We start from the raw sequence: 22,464 nt of genomic DNA, 5'->3' as shown, positions 1-22,464 counted from the left end.
TAGTTGTGGTTTACTGGTCAAACTAGGACACATAGGAATATATTTTCCTTTTTTGTGATGTATCTATCTGTGGAAGGGAAATGAGGCAGAAACTAGGAACTCTCAGACCACTAATCCAAAATTTAAGGAATGCTGCCCAAGACATTTTCTCTGTCCTGGAGCTCCGCTTCCCCAGAGACCCACCCTACTAGGGAAAGAGAGAGGCAGACTGGGAGTATGGACCGACCAGTCAACACCCATGTTCAGCGGGGAAGCAATTACAGAAGCCAGACCTTCTACCTTCTGCAACCCACAATGACCCTGGGTCCATGCTCCCAGAGGGATAGAGAATGGGAAAGCTATCAGGGGAGGGGGTGGGAAATGGAGATTGGGTGGTGGGAATTGTATGGAATTGTGCCCCTCCTACCCTATGGTTTTGTTAATTAATCCTTTCTTAAATAAAAAAAAAAATTAAAAAAAAAAAAGAATTAAGAAGTTACTAGGAAATACCAAAAGGGAAATGGCAGGAGAGCTTAGCAATAGCGAAAATGCTAAGTGTTAGTTAGTTAGTGTCCTACTCAAATTTAAGAAAGAATAGTTAGAATTTTGGTTGGTGAGAAATATAAAAGTACTACATTTCAATTTATTTAAATTGCTTCCTTTTCTTACATATAGCATGGGAATCATAACTAGATTTATATATTATAGTATTCTAATGTTTTTTTAAAGTAAGAGGCATAATTGACTGAAGAAAAAAAACCTAATCGTGATATCAATTAACACAGAACATACTAGATCTTTAAAAAAAAAAAAATTTTTTTTATAAGGCCAGGTGGTGACACACCTGGTTGAGCGCAAATGTTACAATGCGCAAGGACTGGGGTTTAAGCCCCTGGTCCCCACCTACAGGGGGAAAGCTTTGCGAGAGGTGGAGCAAGGCTGTAGGTGTCTCTCTGTCTCTCTCCCTTTCTATTACCCCCTTTCCAGTTTCTAGCTGTCTCTATCCAATAAGTAAAGCTAATTTTTTTTTTAAAAAAAAAAATTAAATTAAATACTAGATCTGCCATCGGAGAGATAACACAGCTGGCTGAGTATGAGTCAAGTAAGCCTAAGGCTGAAGTTCCCATCACTGTCACATGTACCGGAGTGGTGGGCTATATCTTCATTCTAATGTTTCTTCTCTCGTGTGATACTCTCTTATAAAATGAATAATTTTTCTAAAAGAGAAAATACTGATTCTCCAAGCAGATGGTGATGATGGGTAACAGCCTTGATCTAAATAAATATTGAGGAAGCAAGTAAAGATTTGATACCATATATAACCAGAAGATGGCAAATAAATTCTTTGGGGAGAGACTACGTTATTGCTATTTACCAGCTGTCGCCACTTAAGACAGATGGCAAAGACTAAAGGTAATTTAGTCAGAATAGAGTAAGTACAATTAGGCAAATTGATAGTCATATAAAAGATTAAGGCTGTCATTTGATCCAGAAGGTGTCAAAGAAGCCATGTGCTTTCTTCGTTCAAAAATAATGAAGTGTCCCATCTTTATAACACAGGAAATATATGAAGTAACTTATCACCAACCAACAAGCTGCAACATATAAAATCTCATACATGCCCAAGGAATAACTATCACTTAATGCTATTTAAGTATCCATCTGAATTACTTGGTGCTACTGTCTTCTAGATTAAAAATCACTGTTTGTCAACGCTTAATATATGAGCTTTAAAGGTAAGATATATTCAGAAAAGTGTTTTTGAAAATATATAGGTTCTATACACATCATTTGCTGTTTCTCAGTTGTTACCTTTTATTTTAATGTACTGCTTTTCTCAAAATTGTTTAACTTCAATATATATCATTTACTGGCTATCTTACTTTTTTTTGCAGGATAACATGGAAAGTGAATTACTCAAACACATGACATATACCAAAAAAAAAAAAAAAATCAAATCCAAAAAGTTTTTTAACTAGTCAGTGATCATTTTTAAGTCTGAAAGATATTAAGTGACACTCTAAATGTATCATTTCATTACATTAATGTTAAGTGACTAATATGTATCATGTGTAGTCTAAGTTCTGTAATTAGAGCAATAAATTACAAAAATATCCTTATCTTCATATAACTCATGATTTACTCAGCAAGCTCAAACCAATGATAACTTCTCAACAGTGGCAGGTAAAATAATTATTTCTACAACAACTTATGCCATAGGTAAAATACTCACATAAATTCTGTCTTTACTGTATCGAACTTTGACATTATGAAGGAGTGTAGCTTCATTTAAATACATTAATGAACCTGAGACAGAAAATTTGTAAATCGTTAGATACTCAAAGCCAAAATAAAATAATAATATAAGCTCAATATGAATCATTTTTATCCAAGCTAAAGTTTACCTGATAAGATAGATTTAATTATATATAAACTCCAAAGGCTCACTTAAAGTAATCCACTTACATATATGATACAGTGGCATTTTTAAACAATAAAAATTTAACCAGGAGACCCATACTAGGGAGTAGACATTGGTAAAGAGCTGGTTAAAAAGTTGAGTATAATTCAAATGGAAAAGATGTACATACTACTTTGGCTAGTGCTGGTTTTAATACATTTTTGCACAAAAACAGGAACTCATGTAGCTGGATGCTCAGAATTTTCCAGAAAGATGTAAAAAAAAAAAAAACACTTTAGAATGAAAAGGATCTAGGTCATCACAGTTACTGCCTCACAGCTGATAATGATGAATTAAGGTTCTAAAAAATCTCTTTCTCTTTAAATGGATATATACATGTGTGTGTGTATATATGTGTGTGTGTGTGTGTGTGTATAAATAAGATAGAATGTGCAACTAATTAGTGAGAGAATCAGGTAGAAATCTTATTTTTCTAGTATTTATTGTACTAATATGTCAGAGTATAATACTATATATCGACATGTGAAAACTAACAATGTATATGTTAGATGCAGCAGCTATTGTATGATTATAATATACAATTAAATATTATTAATTTCATATTATATGTCCTATATTACACTGACATTCTATTCTCCCAGTCCAATCTGTTAAGGTCCTTTTCTCCAATTTACTAAGTTCCATTCTTAATTTTTTACCACATGCTGGAGGAGATAAAATCAACTACTCTTCTTCCCATTTTGTTTCCACTTCAAGTAACACTATTCTTTCAGCTATCCAGACTGCAAACCTGAGTCAACACTAAGATCATCTTCTCTCTTCCTCATTGCTCTAAACCAGTTTCCAAGTTTTTATACTACCTAAACAAGTTTAGCAGCTCACTAGTGGTAGTCACTCAGTCATTAGCGAAATCTGAAACTTTCTCACTAATCACAGTAGTCTCTTTTTTGTAAAAGAAAGAACTGATTGATTAATTGACTGATTGATTGATTTAGAGAGAGACAGGCAGACAGAACAAACTAGAGAATCACACTGGATTATGTGGGGTTGAATCCAGGGTCTATTCTATTAATATGTCAGAGTATAATACTGTATATCTACATGTAAAAACTAACACTTAATATATATTTTAGATGCAGCAGCTTTTACGTGATTATAACATATAATTATGTCTTTCCAGAAAGACATAAAGAAAAAACTTTAGAATGAAAAGCAACTAGGTCGTCACAGTTACTGCCTCACAACTGATAATGATGAATTACGGTTCTGAAAACTCTTAACTTTCTTTCTCTCTCTCTCTCTCTCAGTGAAAGACATCCAAGTCCTGTACTAAACAAACATCTTGGCATCAAAAGTGGCCTTTTATTATCTCTTCATTCACTGTCCTCTTCAATTCAGAATGTGAAGCACATAAATCTAATTAAACTGGAGCCCCAATTTATCTCTGTCCTCCTCAAAAAAAGTAAAACACACACACACACAGACACACACACAGACAGACACACACACACACACACACACCCCTTACATTTAAGGCTCTTGTAAAGGATGTGTTTCACTGAGCCTTTCCATATGCTTTTCCGCTGTTCCATATACTATGGTCTAACTTGCAGGCACACAAACAATCAAATCCAAACACCATTCATACATTGGCTCCTGTATCTATATTTCTAGGTATCAAAAAATAAAATCTACCTATTGTGTAAGGACTGTTAAAAGACCTTCACGAAGGATCATTCCCCATTCTCAAGACTACAACCATGACTAGAACTACTCTGTAATTTCTTTATGGGGCTCACCAGACTCCTAATATGATGCTTACTATTTAGTATACTGGTTTTGTCACTAAGTCAGATCCTTGAGGACAGGATGCTGCCCAATTCATATGCTCGTCTGTTTGATCCCTCACGTAAGTTGAGTTGCCTACACTTTAAGAATGCCCAACAAATATTTCAACTCCTAATCAAAAGCCTCTTGCTACTCTTCTCTTGAGAAAGACTGTCCACACATCTGCACTCACACAATCCAGTCAATTCACTTTCCAAAGACATGTCCCTCACTGCTTTCTCATGTCACTTCTGGCAGAATATAACAGCTCGAAAATGGAGGCAAACCAGGAAGACAGCACAGCGCTTACAAAACAGACTTTAATGTAACTTTAATCGTGAGGCTTGGATGTGCCCGGTTCAATTCCTCAAAAGTACCATAAGCTAGAACTGAGCAGTATTCTACCCCCCCAAATAATAATAATAATAGTAGTAGTAATAATAATAATAGTGATGGCTCCTCCTAAGCAGGAAATTGGGAGAAGGAGTTGCAGGGAACTGGGAGAAGGACAGGTAGCACACATATACACTGTGTTGGTGGGAGTCACCTTTTCAGTGCCCCTCTGCTTTTTTATTCTCGCCCCTCTAGGAGCTTGTCTACATGTTGCCTTTCTGATCCAAAGCACAGCACTGAACTAGCTCCCCATCTCTCAAGTTCCTCTGATCTACCTGGTGGTATGATCTACCCCTTGCATTAAGGACTCCTAAATCTATAGTATTGTTGCCCTGAAAAAAATTAATCAGATAAACCTATATCAACATGTGAATGACTGTTTGATTTCATTTCTTGACATCTGATACACACCACCTACCTTCTCAGGAATATTTTTTAATTCAACCAAATAAATGTCTAAATGATGAAATAGCTGCCATTGAGGGGCAGGGTGGTGGTGTACCTGGTTGCTCATATATGTTACAATGCACAGAGACCTGGGTTTGAGGCCCCCCACTCACATCCTCACCTGAAGGGGGAAAGCTTTGCGAATGCTGAAGCACTACTGTAGGTGTCTCTCTTTCTCTCTCCCTATCTCCCCCTACTATGTCAATTTTTGGCTGTTTTTATGAAATAAATAAAAATAAATTTAAAAAAAAATTTTAAATAGCTGCCATTGACAACAGGAGTTTACAAGAGCATTTCTCTTTCAAATACTAACATATTAATCCTTAGCTATAAAACCCTTCATGATGAAAACCTAGAGCTAAAAATAGGTACTAAATCTTACAAAGTTGCCCGGACACTATCAAAAAGCAACACATGCCTCTGCTTCAACCAAACCTTTATTGTACAGTTTAGAAGGCTCCACATATACCCAGTTCATTTATAATTATCACACGATTACCATGACATGGAGAAGAATGGATATTCAAATCATGCACGTGAGGCCACCAGAAACAAAGTTAATGTGTCGTCTGGCAGAGGACAGTGGCAAAGTGGCAAGCCTCAGACAAAAGAGCTCTAAGGAATGGAATCGCTTCAGCTAGAAAGCTCTATTCTAGACCCAACAGCTAAGTTAATCATATGGCTCAGAAAGGGAACTTCAAGCGAGTGCATCTGGCATCGCCAAAGAAAATATCAGCAGGAGGCAGTAAATCTGTTCTATAGCTGTGAAGATAAAAAGATTGGACAAGTGTCAACATAAAACAACCAGAGGGAGACTGCTTTAAATATTAACTTAGGAAATTATGAAAGGTACTTTAAGCTGACTTATTATATTTAAATTCAGGTGGACCGAGAACCCACATTATATAAACACTTGTTCATTATTTGAAGGAACAACTAACTCCCTTTTCCATACTAACAATTACTTCATTTTTATATTTATTTATTTATTTATTTACTCCCTTTTGTTGCCCTTGTTTTTTACTGTTGTAGTTATTATTGTTGTTGTGATTGATGTCGTCGTTGTCGGATAGGACAGAGAAAAATGGAGAGAAGAGGGGACAACAGAGAGGGAGAGAGAAAGATAGAAACCTGCAGACCTGCTTCACCATTTGTGAAGCGACCCCCCTGCAGGTGGAGAGCCAGGGGGGCTGGAACAGGGATCCTTCCGCCTGCCCTTGTGCCTTGCACCACATGAGCTTAACCCACTGCGCTACCGCCCAACTCCCAGCTACTACTTCTTAACTGGTACTTACAATTGTCTTCCACATCTTTTTTACTATCCTCTTCGGCAGGGAACACTTGGTTTATGAGAGCCAAAAATGTCTAATAAAAAAAAAATTCATTAAATTGGCTTAGAAATATTAAGAAAAATGACAGGGTCCGAGGAGCTTGCATACACTGCAGTACTGGGAATAATATGCTCTTTGTTGAAACATAAAATTCTGCTATTTAGTAAGTAAAAAAACAGTATAGTAACTTGATTCAAATATGCCTCTCGGTATTTCATTAACATAAAATCAAACACGAAAAATAACTTTTAAATCCCATGTTCAAAGAGGGAGAGTAGAATAAGGTATATTAACATTACATTTACATGAAAATGTCACCTAGGACTCTTTAAAAAATAAAAAGAGAATGATAATCATGTCTGTAGATACACTAACTTCATTTTGTAAAGTAAAAAGAAAATATGGAGACAAGCTATATAGCAGCTCGTAACTTGCTTGTCTAAAGCTCCAGGTTCAATCTCTCAGAATGTGAGAGCTAAGTAGTGCTCCCCCCCACATTCTCTTTGATAAAAATAAATATGTAAATCTATAATCAAAAAGTATGCCAGAAATATAAACTGTATTCAAAATGATTTAGTCCATAAAATTATATGTATCCCCATAAATGCTATGTATAAACTCTAGAATATAGTGATTGTAAGAACAAATAATCTAAAATTACATCCAAACATAAATTAAATTTTATACATACCATTCTATTACCTTAAACTTACACTTATCAAATAATGACAATTATTCTTACAGTTAAAGCTGTGTATCAAATAAAAATCTATGTGGAAATTGGTCAATTATTTTTAGGAAAGTGTGTGTGTGAGTGTGTGTGTGTATGTATGTATGTATGTATGTATGTATGTACATGTGTATGTACACATAACAGCATATGACAAGGTTACATTTGTAATTTATACAGTAAAATATAGGCTGCTGTTTGTACCTCAAATCAAAGTCATTCCAATTTGGTGAAATTGTTATGTCCTAAAAACTGAAAGTTAATTATCTGGAACGTAGTACACATGTTCTTAATGTTATTCATGTGGGAAGGTTTAGAAGATAGATCAAAAAACCCCAACTAATCCAAAATGTACACTGGGCATTTTAGTGGTAATAAACAATCCACAATTTAAAAGAAAGATTTTACAGGGAAGAACATTCAGAAATAACCACTAATGTCATAGACCTACCTTATGTGCCTGCTTCCACAGTGCTGGCAGCATAGGTAAATAGTTCATAGACTTCAGGAATTAGTTCTAACCTGGTAGGAGCCACGTGAAAGAAAACAGGCTGTGGGGGAAGGAGGCTCCAGGACTAGAAGTGAACTAACGACTCCAGTGAGAAGGACAAATACCAGATACTCTTACTTAGCTGGGACATTCAGAGAAACAAGCAAGGGAATAAAGTCAATGGAAAGCAAGTCCTTCGACTCTGACTACGGAACTGAAGTCTTCAAAGGGGCAACGACAGAGAGGGCTGTAAGGATAGAGGGGGTTTAGCAGACTTTGGTGGAGAAATATTGGTTGGTACTTTATGTGTGATGAAGATGTGTGAGATTTAACCCCTAAAACACACAGCTTTTATAAACCAATGTTACCACAAGTTTTTAAATGTTCAAATAAAAAAAAATGCCTTGAATATTCATAAACAAGCAAAAAAGAAAATAGACTCCAGGAAGTTTAAAAATGGTGTGGGAGGCAGGGGGAACAAGACAGATGGTAAACCAAGAATTCTAGATGAGGAAGATGAAGAGCAGAGTTGAAAAGCCAGTAGCGAGTCCTGAGAGTGTCACTCCCTCCTTTTTCATTCCCTAAGTTATCACCGGTTCCCATCTTCTCCCTTTAGCTATCCATGTAGTGAGAAAGAGAAAACATGTCTCATTAAAGCAATTGTTTTCTCTTAAGATAGCAGAGGCTTTTTCTCCTACCAGAAGATCATATAACAAAGTATACACTGATCACCCAACATTAAACACCACACATCAAACACGGTGCATCAAGTTTCAATGACAAAACTTGAGAAGATTACAGTCTGGCAAGAAGGGAGAGAAATGTAAACAAATAAGTATTAGAGGCGGCTGAGAATATTTATTATCCTTTGAAAGAAGAAGTAATCAGTAGGGGAGAAGGGTAGTAGTGTGGCGGGTTAAGTGCACATGGTGCAAAGCACAAGGACTGGCAATAAGGATCCCGGTTCAAGCCCCCAGCACCCCACCTGCAGGGGAGTTGCTTCACAGGCAGTGAAAGCAGGTCTGCAGGTGTCTATCTTTATCTCCCCCTCTCTGTCATCCCTCCTCTCTCCATTTCTCTCTGTCCTATCCAACAACGATGACATAAATAACAACAATAATAACTACAACAATAAAACTACAAGGGTAACAAAAGGGAATATAAGAAAAAATTTAAATGGTGATTTCACCAATTTAAAAAAAGAAGAAGAAAAATTAATCAGTAGTAAATTGCAGGGGAGAGAAGAATGAGTAGTGCTAGAGAAAAGAAATTTCAGGGACTGGGTGGTAGCGTACTTGGTTGAGTGCACGTGTTACAGTGTGCAAGGACCCAGGTTCAAGTCCCTAGTCCCCACCTGCAGGGGGAAAACTTCACAAGTGGTGAAGCAGGGCTACAAGTATCTGTCTGTCTCTCTTCCTCTCTATCTCCCCCCTCCTCTCAATTTCTGGCTGTCTCTATCAAATAAATAAAGATAATTTAAAAGAAAAAAACAACTTCATAAAAAAGTTGATTGCACTCAAAGTCTTAAAATATATCTATTTGCTAAGTGGAAAAACGTAGCAACACCAGGAAGGGGTGTGTGTCGGTGTGTGTCGGGGTGTGTGTGTGTGTGTGTGTGTGTGTGTGTGTGTGTGTGTGTGTGTGTGTGTGTGTTTAAGCCTTAAGTTAAAGTGTTTTTTGATTCCTTATGCATACTTAACTAATATTACTAATATTACCCAACTACAGTTGAAAGCATATTAAATATTTAAAATATGGATAAACATGGGCCTATAAGTCAGGTTTCTTTTATGCTTTGACAGAATTATTTGGTCACCCACAGGTATATGCAAATGCAAATGAATGTACCTACAAAATATATTTATTCGTTTCATTTTTGGCCTTCTGCTGCATTATGCTTGTAAAGTAAGTTCAACCAATAAATAAATAAATAAAACTGTAAGACTTTGAAGGAGTTCAGCACATGTCATCTAAAAATGTGCTGCTTTGACATGCTGATTGTTTTGAACTAAAGGCACTCTGAGAGACAGCCGACTCAAGAAGAGAACTGGCCCAACCTTTCATTGCATAAAGCAAGAGATGAAACTCCCATACAAAAAGTACTCTCCCTGTACCAGAAGGAACATACCCCCCGCCCAATGACCAGAGAAGGGGGATGAGCCTGAGAAGAATCTGTACAAAAAAGGCCTTGTTAATCTAATACTATCTTCCTAATCACTTTTCACAATGTGTTATCCTTTATTACATCTTTTCCATTCCTTTATTACATCTATTCTTCACAAACATAGTGCTTCTTTGAAAATGTGTCTTGGTCCTTCAATCTACTCACTTCATTTAGAGCTCCACTCTCTTGGGATAACACCCATGTACATGTAAAAACAAGAGTTCTGTTCTTCTCTAGTGTGGATCTTGTCTTATTATCAGTCTAATTATTGGACTGACACACAGATTCAAAGGGAAATACAGAAAATGTGATTTCCCCATCCCCAGTTTCAAATACATAAAAACTAACTGCACTTTTCCCAAGTTCATTCCCTGGTATCACCAACAGCTAAAACTGTTGGTTTCCCCCTCCTTCACCCTCCCCCCCAAAAAAACCCACAAATAAAGCATTTAATTATTCCAAATTTTTAAACATGTACTGCACTGTAAGTACAAATAACTTAGCATATTAATAAGAGAAAAAACTGGAAACATTTTGTCTTTTCTTTCCAGAGGGTATCTTTAATTGGGTGTTTCTAACATGCCACATTATACATTATGCATTCAGGCTCCTGGGTTGTTTACAGTAACAGAATAGTTTTCTCTGTGAAAAGACCTCATGAGAGATCCACCTTGTTTTCTTAAGGTTCCCAGAAGGATGACAGTTATATGAAATTAGTTAACCATGTATCAGTAGAATATAAACTATTCAAGAACATTCAGAGTATAAAGCAAGCAGAAATGACCTCAACAAATTTACTCCTAAGTCTGCTTAACAAGAAAATCTATGACACTGAAAATTGTGACACTCTCTCACAAAAAACTGGAAGAAACTTCCAAGTGACTTCTTCCCCAAACTCCCATTTTAAAGTATTTCCCAATCTACATACTTGTATAATGGAAATAGATAATGGGCATACAAAATTAAATTGTCCTGCCTTATGAAATTATCCTTATAACAAAGGTAATTGTGGTAGTAGATATGCTTTAAACTTAAGACTTACTTAAAAGAAATAACAGTTATTTCAATCCCATGCTAGGAAACTTAATAAAAAATTAATTATCTAGAAGCTAAGACAAAAACAAACTTTGATAGAATAGCCCCATTCATTTTTCATATTTTTGACTCTGTAACAGGTTAACAACTTCAGTTATATAACATAAGGAAATGCCACTTTGATCATACAGCTATTTCCTAAGCATATAATGACAGACTGACTAAATTTCTTTTTTTTTTTCACCTGATGGTGCATATTTCTAAGCTGATCAAATAACTGTGGAAAACTAAGTCCCTCATCAGAAGATCGGGTGTTAGGAATATTTAACTGATTGAGAAAGACACCTATAGGAGGAAGGGGAAAAAAATAAAATAAAATTCTGAAATCTTTCTGAGTCACTCACCTTGCCTTTTTGGTTCAAGGGTTCAATTGTTAAGCTGTCAGGGCCAATATCCACAATATTGCCCATCTGAAATCCATCTGTAGGGTGTGGAGCCCAAACAGGCTTTCCGTCCTCCATTTTTTAAGTAAGTTATCCACGATCTCCTGTTTCCAAAGAATTTTTTTAAAAACAGCAAAATGAATAAATTGAAAAATAAAAAATATCTTAAAACAAACAACAACAACAACAAAAAAAAAACTAACAGTCACAACTCAGAGAAACACAGCTATATCTGACAAAGTAATCTCCAGTCTCCTCCCATTCTGCTGCCCACACCCCCCATCCACGTTTAAAGAAGGACCAGGTGGGAGCAGTTCTACACCAGGCAACAAACACCTGCTCTTTTCGCTACTTTCCTTCCGCTGTGAGTGGAATTGAGTTCCACACTGAGTAGCGTGTACACACACACACACACACACACACACACGCACGCAGTATAGCTTTTGCCCGATGTCCCAGTGTAATATTTAATAACACTTCTTTTTACTGTCTCTTGAGTATTCTGCATCTTACAATAAATTACATAGTCATCCAAGGAAGAATGTTATTGTGTGGAGTTGGCTAAGCATTGAACAGTGAGTCATGTTATATGTAAAAGGTTAAAACTCAGAAAAGTGAGAGATTACATTCTCTCATTCACAGTCTGTAGCAACCTAAGGCTACAGGGATGCCTCACCCATGTCCTCTTTATCTTCTGCCTCTAAGGATCACACAACATTCTTTTTCTGTTGTTGTTGTTCTTTTATTGTTTTGTGGGGTTTTTGTTGTTGTTGTTGTTGTTTGCTAAGGTAAATTTTATATACACTAAAACATATGGGAGGAAAATGACTATAGGAACATTGGATTCATAGTGCAGGCATCAAGCCCCCTTGATAACCCTAGGGGCAAAAAAATGGGGAAGGGGAGAACATTTTAGTCCATACTCCCAGAGGGGGAAAATGTTAGGGACAGATAGCCAGAAGGCTCTGGACTCCAATTCCATCAGGACCTGGAGAGAAAAGAGAGAGGGGGAAGAAAAAAAAAAAAAGGATACTCAGAACACAAGTAGTAGGTTTGACTTAAGAGGTAGATAGCGTGATGTTTATGCAAGGAGACTCTCAAATTGTCTTCTTAACCCTAATCAGCAGAAGCCTCCCATTTCCTCCATGGAGCTTATATTTCCCCCGAGTCCTAGAACCTCTATGGTGGGGCTCACTTTCCTGCATGCTTCTCTCAATTCATACCAAATGATATTGCATCCGCTGATACCAACCTAATCAACGCACCTCAGCATGCTTCACTTCAGACTGTGTCCAGAGACGTCAGGCATGGAATGCCAACCCTTCACTCTCATTACTTTGGTGAGACCTTTCCTTTCATAGTATTCTCTAATTCCATTCCAGGAGGTTCACTTCCTAACAAAATCCCAAAAGCTAGATATAGACCAGGTCCTGTGAGATACAGCATATGTTCACATGTATCTGTAAATTAGGGTAAAATGTATACCTGAAAGCAAAAGTACACAATAGTCTGCAGTGAGTCAGCATAAAGTTCCTAATGAAATAGTATCTAATTAGACTTAGATACCCTCCTCACCTACTTCCTATTACAGTTCTCTCACTCACTCCAAAGCTAACCTTATCAAAACAAGGACTACAAAAGCTGAATAAGAACAAGAGACTGGCATACTTTAATGATGGCTCTTTAGTCACTATCAGGCCACTCCATCAGCTGGGACCCTAATCGGGGAGTCCCAAACAGACATGATGGGCCTAGACCTTGAATAAATCCCTCTCTCCATTGTTACTGGTTATCTCCATCAGGAACAACAAAATAGACCCCTTTGTGGGCCCCCATAGGACTTGGATCAACAATGGTAGAGAATGTCCCATCCTCCAAAGGGAGGATGGACAACATACTCTATGCTACATCTGAGGAAGATGAGTAGATATTGGGTTGATACTGGGGCAGCTTGGAATGTTCCTACTAATGACCACAGAATTTGAGCTCAGATCTATAGGGATGCAGAGGTCACATAGACTCCTAAGCTGAATATGAGCCACAGGCCAAATCAAATCAATGGGGTTTACAGTCAACAATATTTATACACCTTTCCCATATTTGGGATCTACTCTCTTCCCTGATCCAGCTTTCTGGTCGGTCCTTTTCCATTCACAACATCATCTCTGCAGACAATAACTTGGATCCACCTGCATATCAGATTTCAGGCTCAGGGAGAAAAGAAAAAAACTAGTATAGCCACAGGCCCTTTGGAATATAACTAAAATATGCCTACTAGTTATCTACAACATGGAGGACCTGCCAACTCTTCATCTCCACTATTCCAGCCATGATTGTTGAACAGTTTGTTTGGCTTTGTATGTTAAATCTCTTTTCAGCCACCAGGTTCCAGATGCTGGCATGATGCCGACCAGACTTCCCTAGACAGACCACCCTACCAATGTGTTGGTGAGCTCCGCTTCCCCAGAGGCCCACCTTACTAGGGAAAAGAGGGAGGCAGGCTGGGAGTATGGATCAACTGGTCAACACCCATGTTCAGCAGGGAAGCAATTACAGAAGCCAGACCTTCCACCTTCTGCATCCCACAGTGACCTTGGGTCCATATTCCCGGAGGGATAAAGAATAGGAAAGCTATCAGGGGAGGGGATGGGATACAGAGATCTGGTGGTGGGAATTGTGTGGAGTTGTACCCCTCTTATCCTATGTTTTGTCAATGTTTCCTTTTTATAAATAAAAAAAAATAAGCATTATCTAGGATGAAACCAATAACCTCAGGGAGCAAGTCCCATGCTCTACCAGTTTAACTATTTCCACGGTCACTTTAAAGTTGACCCTTTAAAAATTACAGTTGTGGACCCAACAAGATAGTGCTACTGAAGGGCACCACTTTTATGCCTGAGACTCAAGATGTCCTAGGTTCAAGCCCCAGCACCACCATAAAACATGGCTGAGAAGTCTGCTGGGGCAGGGGGGTGGCACACCTGGCTAAACACACACATTCCAGTGCACAAAGACCCAGGTTCAAGCCCCTGGTCCCCACCTGCAGGGAGAAAGCTTCACAAGTGGTGGAGAGTTACAGGTATCTCTCTGTCTCTTCCAATCTCTATATCTCTTCTCCCCTCCCCCTCTCAATTTCTCTCTCTCTGTCAAATAATAAATAAAAAGATTTAAAAATAAATCTGCTCTACATCTATTTCTCATTAAAATAAATTAATTAATTTTTAAAAGAAAAGAAATTTCCTTAAGATGTATATAGGTATGATATAATTAGCATCTGTTTAATTAGCTAGGGTACTAGAAGTTGAGCACTAGCTAGAAGTTACATAGACTTGAACTAGAAATCCTGAAGTAAGATACCAAGTAAGAAGAAATAAGTATCACATAGGGCAAGCAGAATCCTTATAAGACTGTCTTTCACAGTCATTCATTCTATTAAGATACCATGTAGCACCTCTTGCTAGGACCTAGATATATAATGATGAGCCAAAAGTGCAGAGACCAAATGGCCTCATGCACCACTCTAGTAGGAAAACCACCACCTGGAACAGACAAACACAGATGCAAGATGTGTTAGATTTGCCTTTTAAAAACACCACTCTGTCAACTGGCAAGGCCCTGGTCTTGTTGATCAAAAGGGTGTTATGTGCACCCTTGGCGGGCATTCTTTAACTTGGCAACTTCTCTAATCTGTTATCACAGTATCCTGAAGCTACTAACTTCCATGGTATCCAGATATTGTGTGAAAAACAGGTGCCAGGTAACAGCTGACCTGGATTGGTGAGTTTTGGGTATACCTAGCACAAGCTGGTTTCAGCTCCATAAGAACTCTTCTGTATAACAAAATCAGCAAGATACCTAGGTCTTCACTGGTGGTGAAGTGGATCTGCAGGTGTCTATCTTTCTCCCCCACCCCAACCCCCCGTTCTCCCCTCCTCTCTCCATTTCTCTTCTATCCAACAACAGTCATAATAACAAGGGCAACAAAATGGGAAAAATGGCCTCCAAGAGCAGTGGATTTGTAGTGCAGGCACCAAGTCTCAGTGATAACCCTGGAGGCAAAAAATAATAATAATGTTTTGTCAAAAAAAAAATCTGTCCTCTTAGCACTTTAATAAAAAAAAAAATGTAATATGAAGTCCAGCTCAATCAGTATTGAATAGGTCTTGTGACAAGACTGTAATTAATGTGAACAACTAGGCCAAAAGGAGAGAGAGAGAGAGAGAGAGAGAGAGAGAGAGAGAGAGAGAGAGAAAAAATAGCAGTCTCAAACAACGAATGTGAAGTAATTCCTCCTCCTTCCTCCATGAAGGTTTGAACAAATTCTTTTCCGGGATGGTAATTCTTGTGAATTGAGACAAAAAGTGTAGCTGAGTTGAATTTTAATTGTTGAATAATCATTGTGTAATTAAATGTGGAAACTGAATAGATTTACAAAACTATTAACTGAGCATCTGAATCGCACTGGCAAAGTTTTTGGACTCAACTGACCTTAACAACTAAGAACTTTATAAATAAGCTGATACTGTAAAAACTCAAGACTTCACACTGGTGGTGGTGGGAAGCAGCAGTTATACAGGAAACTATTCAGGGTCCTGTTAGTGATTAGGAATAAAGGCAGTCTGCCCAAAGTACAGTTGAAGCAGAGGGGGTTCTCACTGTGACATCTACAGAAAATCCTTTGCTTACTTTTGACTCTGTTTAGGGAAACTGAAGCCCTTTAACCCTTTAGTTGCATTCCTTTGGGCTACTGTCATGCTTTAGGCTGCTGAGAAGTTCTAAGAAGCTTTGGGTCATACAATCACTGTTCTACAATTTGGAGTTGTTATTTTTGTTGGTGAAAAGTTAACTGCTTCATGAACTTCTTAAATAATTTGACAGAAAGCACTGAGGTTTCATAAAGCACCTCTTGAGAAGCATCATGAAAAGTAAATTGTGATCTTAAGTCTTTTTGATCTTAAGTCTTTGTGATCTTTTCTTGCTCCAGAAAAACCAGAGTCCAGGAAAAATTTCCCATTCAGAAGTTTTCATTAAAGTGTTGACTCATTCGACTTAATCAATTCTACTTTTTATCCAATCTACTTTAAAGAAATAAAATCCTCATCTAGAACTTACCCAATTTCTATAAGGCTTTATATTTGATGATTTACAATGTAGCTCTAATTACTAATTTTAATCAACAGACTTATGTGAAATGCTAATTGGATGCCAAGCACTAAATAGATGCTGTCTGGAAGATGTGTGAGGTTCAATAGATTGAGGACAAGGTGGCAGTTTACATGGTAGAGCAACACATCACAGTGTGCACTGTTCAGGGCCCAATCTCCACCCGCAGGTAGAAACCCTCATGAACAGGGAAGCAGCGATGCAAATGCTTTTTTTATTTTTTTTAGTGATGTTATTATTGAGTTACAAAATTATGAAATAACATGGGTGTAATTCCACACCATTCCCACACCAAAATTTTGTGTCACCATCCCCTCCATTGGAAACTACAGCAGTTCTCCCAAGGTTATAGATAAAAAGTTGACTATTATTTCTATAGCTATCTATCTCTTGTTATGTATTTGGCAATTTTTTCTATGGTCCTGCCTCTATTCCTTTCTTTTCTTTTTTTTTAATTTGATTTGTAAAATAAAAAATAGAAAATATCGACAGAACCATAGAGTAAGAAGGGTAAGGGAGTCAGGCGGTAGCACAGCGGCGCGAAGCGCAAGGACTTAAGAATCCTGGTTTGAGACCTTGGCTCCTCACCTGCAGGGGAGTCACTTCACAAACAGTGAAGGTCTGCAGGTGTCTGTCTTTCTCTCCCCCTCTCTGTCTTTCCCTCCTCTCTCCATTTCTCTCTGTCCTAACAACAACGACATCAATAACAACAATAACTACAACAGTAAAAAAACAAGGACGCAAAAGGGAAAATAAATAAGTATTAAAAAAATAAGAAAAGACTCAACAGGACAACAAATAACCCCATCCAAAAATGAGAGGAGGACATGGACAGAATATTCACCACAGAAGAGATCCAAAAGGCCAAGAAACACATGAAAAAATGCTCCAAGTCTCTGATTGTCAGAGAAATGCAAATAAAGACAACAACAAGATATCACTTCACTCCTGTGAGAATGTCATACATCAGAAAAGGTAACAGCAGCAAATGCTGGAAAGGGTGTGGGGTCAAAGGAACCCTCCTACTCTGCTGGTGGGGATGTAAATTGGTCCAACCTCTGTGGAGAACAGTCTGGAGGACTCTCAGAAGGCTAGAAATGGACCTACCCTATGATCCTACAATTCCTCTCCTGGGGATATACCCTAAGGAACCCAACATATCCGTCCAAAAAGATCTGTGTACATATATGTTCTTGGCAGCACAATTTGTAATAGCCAAAACCTGGAAGCAACCCAGGTGTCCAACAACAGATGAGTGGCTGAGCAAGTTGTGGTATATATACACAATGGAATACTACTCAGCTGTAAAAAATGGTGACTTCACCATTTTCAGCCGATCCTGGATGGACCTCGAAAAATTCATGTTAAGCGAAATAAGTCAGAAACAGAAGAATGAATATGGGATGATCTCACTATCAGGCAGAAGTTGAAAAACAAGATCAGAAAAAAAAAACAAAAAACAAAAACACAAGTAGAACCTGAACTGGAATTGGCGTATCACACCAAAGTAAAAGACTCTGGGGTGGGGATGGGTTGGTGGGGAGAATACAGGTCCAAGAAGGATGACAGAGGACCTAGTGGGGGTTGTATTGTTATATGGGAAACTGGGGGATGTTATGCATGTACAAACTATTGTATTTACTGCTGAATGTAAAACATTAATTCCCCAATAAAGAAATAAAAAGAGAGAAAGAAAAACTAAATAAGAAAAGAATAAGAGGGGTGAAATTCCACATATTTCCTACCACCAAAGTTCCATATCCCATCTCCACCACTGAAAGCTTTCCTATTCTTTATCTCTCTGGGAACATGGACCCAGGGCCATCATGGGGAGCAGAAGGTGGGAGGTCTGGCTTCTGTAATTGTTTCTCTGGTGGACATGGGCATTGACAGGTTGATCCATACTCCTAGCCTGTCCCTATCTTTCCCAACTGGGGCAGAGCTCTGGAGTGGTGGAGTTCTAGGGTACATTGGTGAGGTCGTCTGTCCTGGCGAGTCAGATGGACGTCATGGAAGCATCTGCAACTTGGTGTTTGGCAAGTGTATTCCTTGGCTTCCTCCTTTCTTGTGGGACTCAGGTCAGTAATTCCTTGGAAGCTGGGGCTGATCGTGGCAAATTCCTTTAGTTCTTGAATATCTGAGAAAACCTTTATTTCTCCCTCATATTTGAAGGACAATTTTGCAGGATACAATATTTGTGGCTGGAACTCCCTCTCCTTTAGAACTCTGAATATGTAATTCCCCTCTCTCCTCTGCAAATGATTTCTTTCTCTCACCTTCTCTATCCCCCCTTCCCTATCAATTCCTGTCTGTCTCTGCCTAGTAAATAAATGAAATATGAAAATTCAATAGATAGTAACAATCAGAAAAATCTAATCACTGAGTAGTCACCTTAAGATATGATTACCGGAGTCGGGCGGTAGTGCAGGAGGTTAAACACAAGTGGCGTGAAGCGCAAGGACCTAAGGGTCCTGGTTCAAGACCCTGGCTCCCCACCTGCTGGGGTGTCACTTCACAAGCGGTGAAGCAGGCCTGCAGGTGTCTATCTTTCTCTACCCCTCTCTGTCTTCCCCTCCTCTCTCCATTTCTCTCTGTCCTATCCAATGACAACATCAATAGTAAAAAATAATAACCACAACAACGATAAAAAAAAAAAAAAAGGGCAACAAAAGGGAAAATAATAGCCTCTAGGAATAGTGGATTCGTGATGCAGGCAGCAAGCCCCAGCAATAACCCTGGAGGCAAAAAAAAAAAAAAAAAATTCAAACGTGAAATTTCAAAGTAATAGACTTTATACAGTGATGAAAAACAACAGTGAATTATTCTATAAAATCGTTTTCCCTCATTATATATGAATGTTTTGTGTATATTTATTTACTTTCTCCTGATTCTTCATTAAAATAACAAGCATAAAACCCATCTTTATACCACTTTAAAAATAGTGTAAAAGGGGGGCCTGGGGGTGGTGCACTGGGTCAAATGCACATAGCAGGAAGCACAAGGACCAGCACAAGGATCCTGGTTGGAGCCCCTGGCTCCCCACCTGCAGGTGGTGGAGGAGTCACTTCACAAGCTGTAAAACAGGTCTGCCAGGTGGCTCATTCCTCTCTCCCTGTCTTCCCCTGCTCTTACAGTTTCTCTCTGTCCTGTTCAATAAAATGGAAAAAGTGGCCTCCAGGAGCTAAGATTAGTAGTGTAGGTACAGAGCCCCAGGGATAACCCTGGAGGCAAAAAAGAAAAAAAAAAAAGTGTAAAAGGAGATAGAAGTCTACAAGAGCGAAGAGGTTAGAAGCAATAATAGCAGTTGATGAGGGATTTCAATAGACTTGGACAGAGAAATATTACTGGATTTTGTTAAGCTGAGGAGTCGATTTAATGCTAAGTTACTATAGCCCAAGAACTAACAGGAAGTCAGTTTCCAGGTTCAAACTGTATTTTACAATTTGAAGGTCAGGTCAAACTGAAGGATCCATGACTTAGAAGGTGGACATTTTAGGTCTTTAGTTTCATAACTGTCTTGACAGAATAGAAGATGTGTCTGGAAAATGCAGCTTTACTAGTGAAAGATAAATAGATACTAACAATGTTCAAGTATTGCCCAATTACCTTAAAACAAAATTAACTGACAGATAATTTTGATCTTATTAAACAGACCTTCTGGCCACATTTTTAAAGCTTTCTAAATGAATGTGGATGGAAAACCAGCTATGTTTTTCATAGAGCCTTTGAAATTAACTATTTAAAATAAGGCACAACTTTTGGAATTTTTTTCCTTGTCAGACTTTATTCTACTTCCCTTGTGTTTCCATCTCTCTCATTATTTTTTCTTTTTTTCATTTTTATCTTGTGTAAAACTCCTCCATCATTTGACAGTGGAACAAAAACGAAAACAGAAGAGAACAGGGTTTTAAAAAACACGGGAGAGATGCGGCTGGGCCTATAAAAGACACAAGCCTCCGTGTGGCTGCCCCCCAACCCCCCGCACCCCACCCCCGTGCTGGTCCAGGGTGAGGTGGGGAATGGGAGGGGGCAGGATGCCCTCCCCCCCAACACTGTTCCTGGATTGAAAAAAAAGATATTTGTTTACTTATTTATTTGGGGTAGAGACAGAGAAAAGTTGAGAGGGGAGGGGAAGATAAGAGAGCGAGAGAGAAGTTTGTGAAGCTTCCCCCTTGCAGGTGAGGTAATGCATAACTTCTATTTTAAACAAATTGAATTCACAGTCAGATTCTGAACTTGACTCTATCATATGCTTGAATTAAATAAGAAAGTATAATAGAAGCAAGTCTTTCTCACAAAATACATGTTCAACTACGTATCCTAGAAGTTCCGGGTGGGAGCCTGGTACTCAGACATCCACTGTTTAAGAAAATACTCCAACTCTTGGGGGTAGCAATAGGGGGGTAAAAAATCAGAGCAGATATTTTCTTTTTTTAATTTTTAATTTTATTTGCTTCCAGGGTTATTGCTGGAGCACCATGAATCCACTGCTCCAGGAGGCTATTTTTTTTCCCTTTTGTTGCCCTTGTCTTATCGTTGTTGTGGTTATTACTGTTGTTATTACTATGTCGTTCTTGTTGGACAGGACAGAGAGAAATGGAGAGAGATGGGGAAGACAGAGGGGGGAGAGAAAGGTAGACACCTGCAGACCTGCTTCACTGCATTTGAGAATACTGAAATAAAGGAAAAATTAACTGTGTGTGTGAGCCGGGTCTCAAACGCAGATCCTTACACAGGTCCTTGCGCTTCGCACCACATGCGCTTAACCCGCAGAGCTACCGCCCAGCCCCTTTTTAAAGAGTTTTAACGTAGGGCGTCCCGCTGTAGCGCAGTGGGTTAAACGCATGTGGTGAGAAGCGCAAGGACCAGGCATAAGGATCCGGGTCCAAGCCCCTGGCTCCCCACCTACAAGGGAGTCGCTTCACAGGCAGTAAAGTAGGTCGGTAGGTCGGCAGGTGTCTTTCTCTCCCCCTCTCTGTCTTCCCCTCCTCTCTCTATCCTGTCCAACAACAACATCATCAATGACAATAATAATAATCACAACAACGATAAAACGAGGGCAGCAAAGGGGAAGAAAAAAATAGCCTCCAGGAGCAGTGGATTCGTGGCGCACCAAACCCCAGAGATAACCCTGGAGGCCAAAAAAAAAAAAAAAAAAAAAAAAGTCAACCTAATTTTTGAAAGTCTGCCCTAAAATGCACTTCAGGTAAGTGAATGATAGCCTCACTGATTTAATATTTAGCAACTTTCATTATAAAATTGAAATCTATTACCCAAGAGAGAAGAGATTTAATTGTGCGGTAAAGTAAAATCATTTAGGAGTCCTTACATTTTAAAATCAGTATGAAAAGAAAACACGTTTCACAGAAGTGCTAAGAGATGCTTAAAGTTTTACAGTAAGTGTTAAAAGAGAAATAGGAAATGTGCAAAGGTGGCAGAATCATTACTACAGTCCTCACCTGCTATAGCTATCACATTGGAGAAATCACACACACGCACAATTATTTTTTGCTTTATTTCAGTATTCTCAAATGCTACATTCTAAAATAATATCTACAGCTGGATAAAAACATATAGACATAATCAGAACATTTCAAAGAAACTCTGCCACTCTGAATAAGTTTGAGCAGAAACGCCGTTTTTTGACATTACGACAAAAAATATGCATGTTTGCTATCATAATGTCTGTAAACTAAATTTCCCTCTTCAACTTTGTAGAAAGTAAGTATACAGCACAATCTACAAGAAACTAGTATAGCAGCTTATTTTTTTAACAAGAGGAAGGGATGACAGAGGACCGAGTGGGGGTTGCATTGTTATGTGGAAAACTGAGAAATGTTATGCATGTACAAACTATTTTATTTGCTGTCAACTATAAAACATTAATCCCCAATAAAGGGGGAAAATATTATGGAAAAAAAAAAGATATTGATAACCCCTATCGCCATGCAGGCTACCTCACTGAATGTCATATGCAATATGTTATTTTTGGATCAATCCTTGAAATAGATTTTAACCCAAAATTAGAACCAAGTAACAA

General features: G+C 38.3%; 1 protein-coding gene across 6 annotated transcripts in view; it reads right to left on the bottom strand.

Moving 5' to 3' along the window:
* The window catches only part of MYO6 (myosin VI), a 148,699-nt gene that overhangs the window by 78,154 nt on the left and 48,081 nt on the right, over nucleotides 1-22,464 (bottom strand). For all 6 annotated transcript variants that reach the window (XM_016187611.2, XM_060205413.1, XM_060205412.1 and 3 more), the window contains exons 2-4: nucleotides 11,223-11,365; nucleotides 6,364-6,433; nucleotides 2,213-2,286 (exon numbers count right to left, since the gene is read on the bottom strand). In XM_016187611.2, the coding sequence (XP_016043097.1) occupies nucleotides 2,213-2,286; nucleotides 6,364-6,433; nucleotides 11,223-11,339 (261 nt within the window). In that variant the 5' untranslated portion in view covers nucleotides 11,340-11,365. The remainder of the gene's footprint in view (nucleotides 1-2,212; nucleotides 2,287-6,363; nucleotides 6,434-11,222; nucleotides 11,366-22,464) is intronic.

This window comes from Erinaceus europaeus, chromosome 13, assembly GCF_950295315.1.
Source record: "Erinaceus europaeus chromosome 13, mEriEur2.1, whole genome shotgun sequence".
In the NCBI taxonomy this organism is placed as follows: domain Eukaryota; kingdom Metazoa; phylum Chordata; class Mammalia; order Eulipotyphla; family Erinaceidae; genus Erinaceus; species Erinaceus europaeus.
Note: the sequence above shows the minus strand (reverse complement) of the source record. Positions and strands in the feature narration are given on the sequence as shown.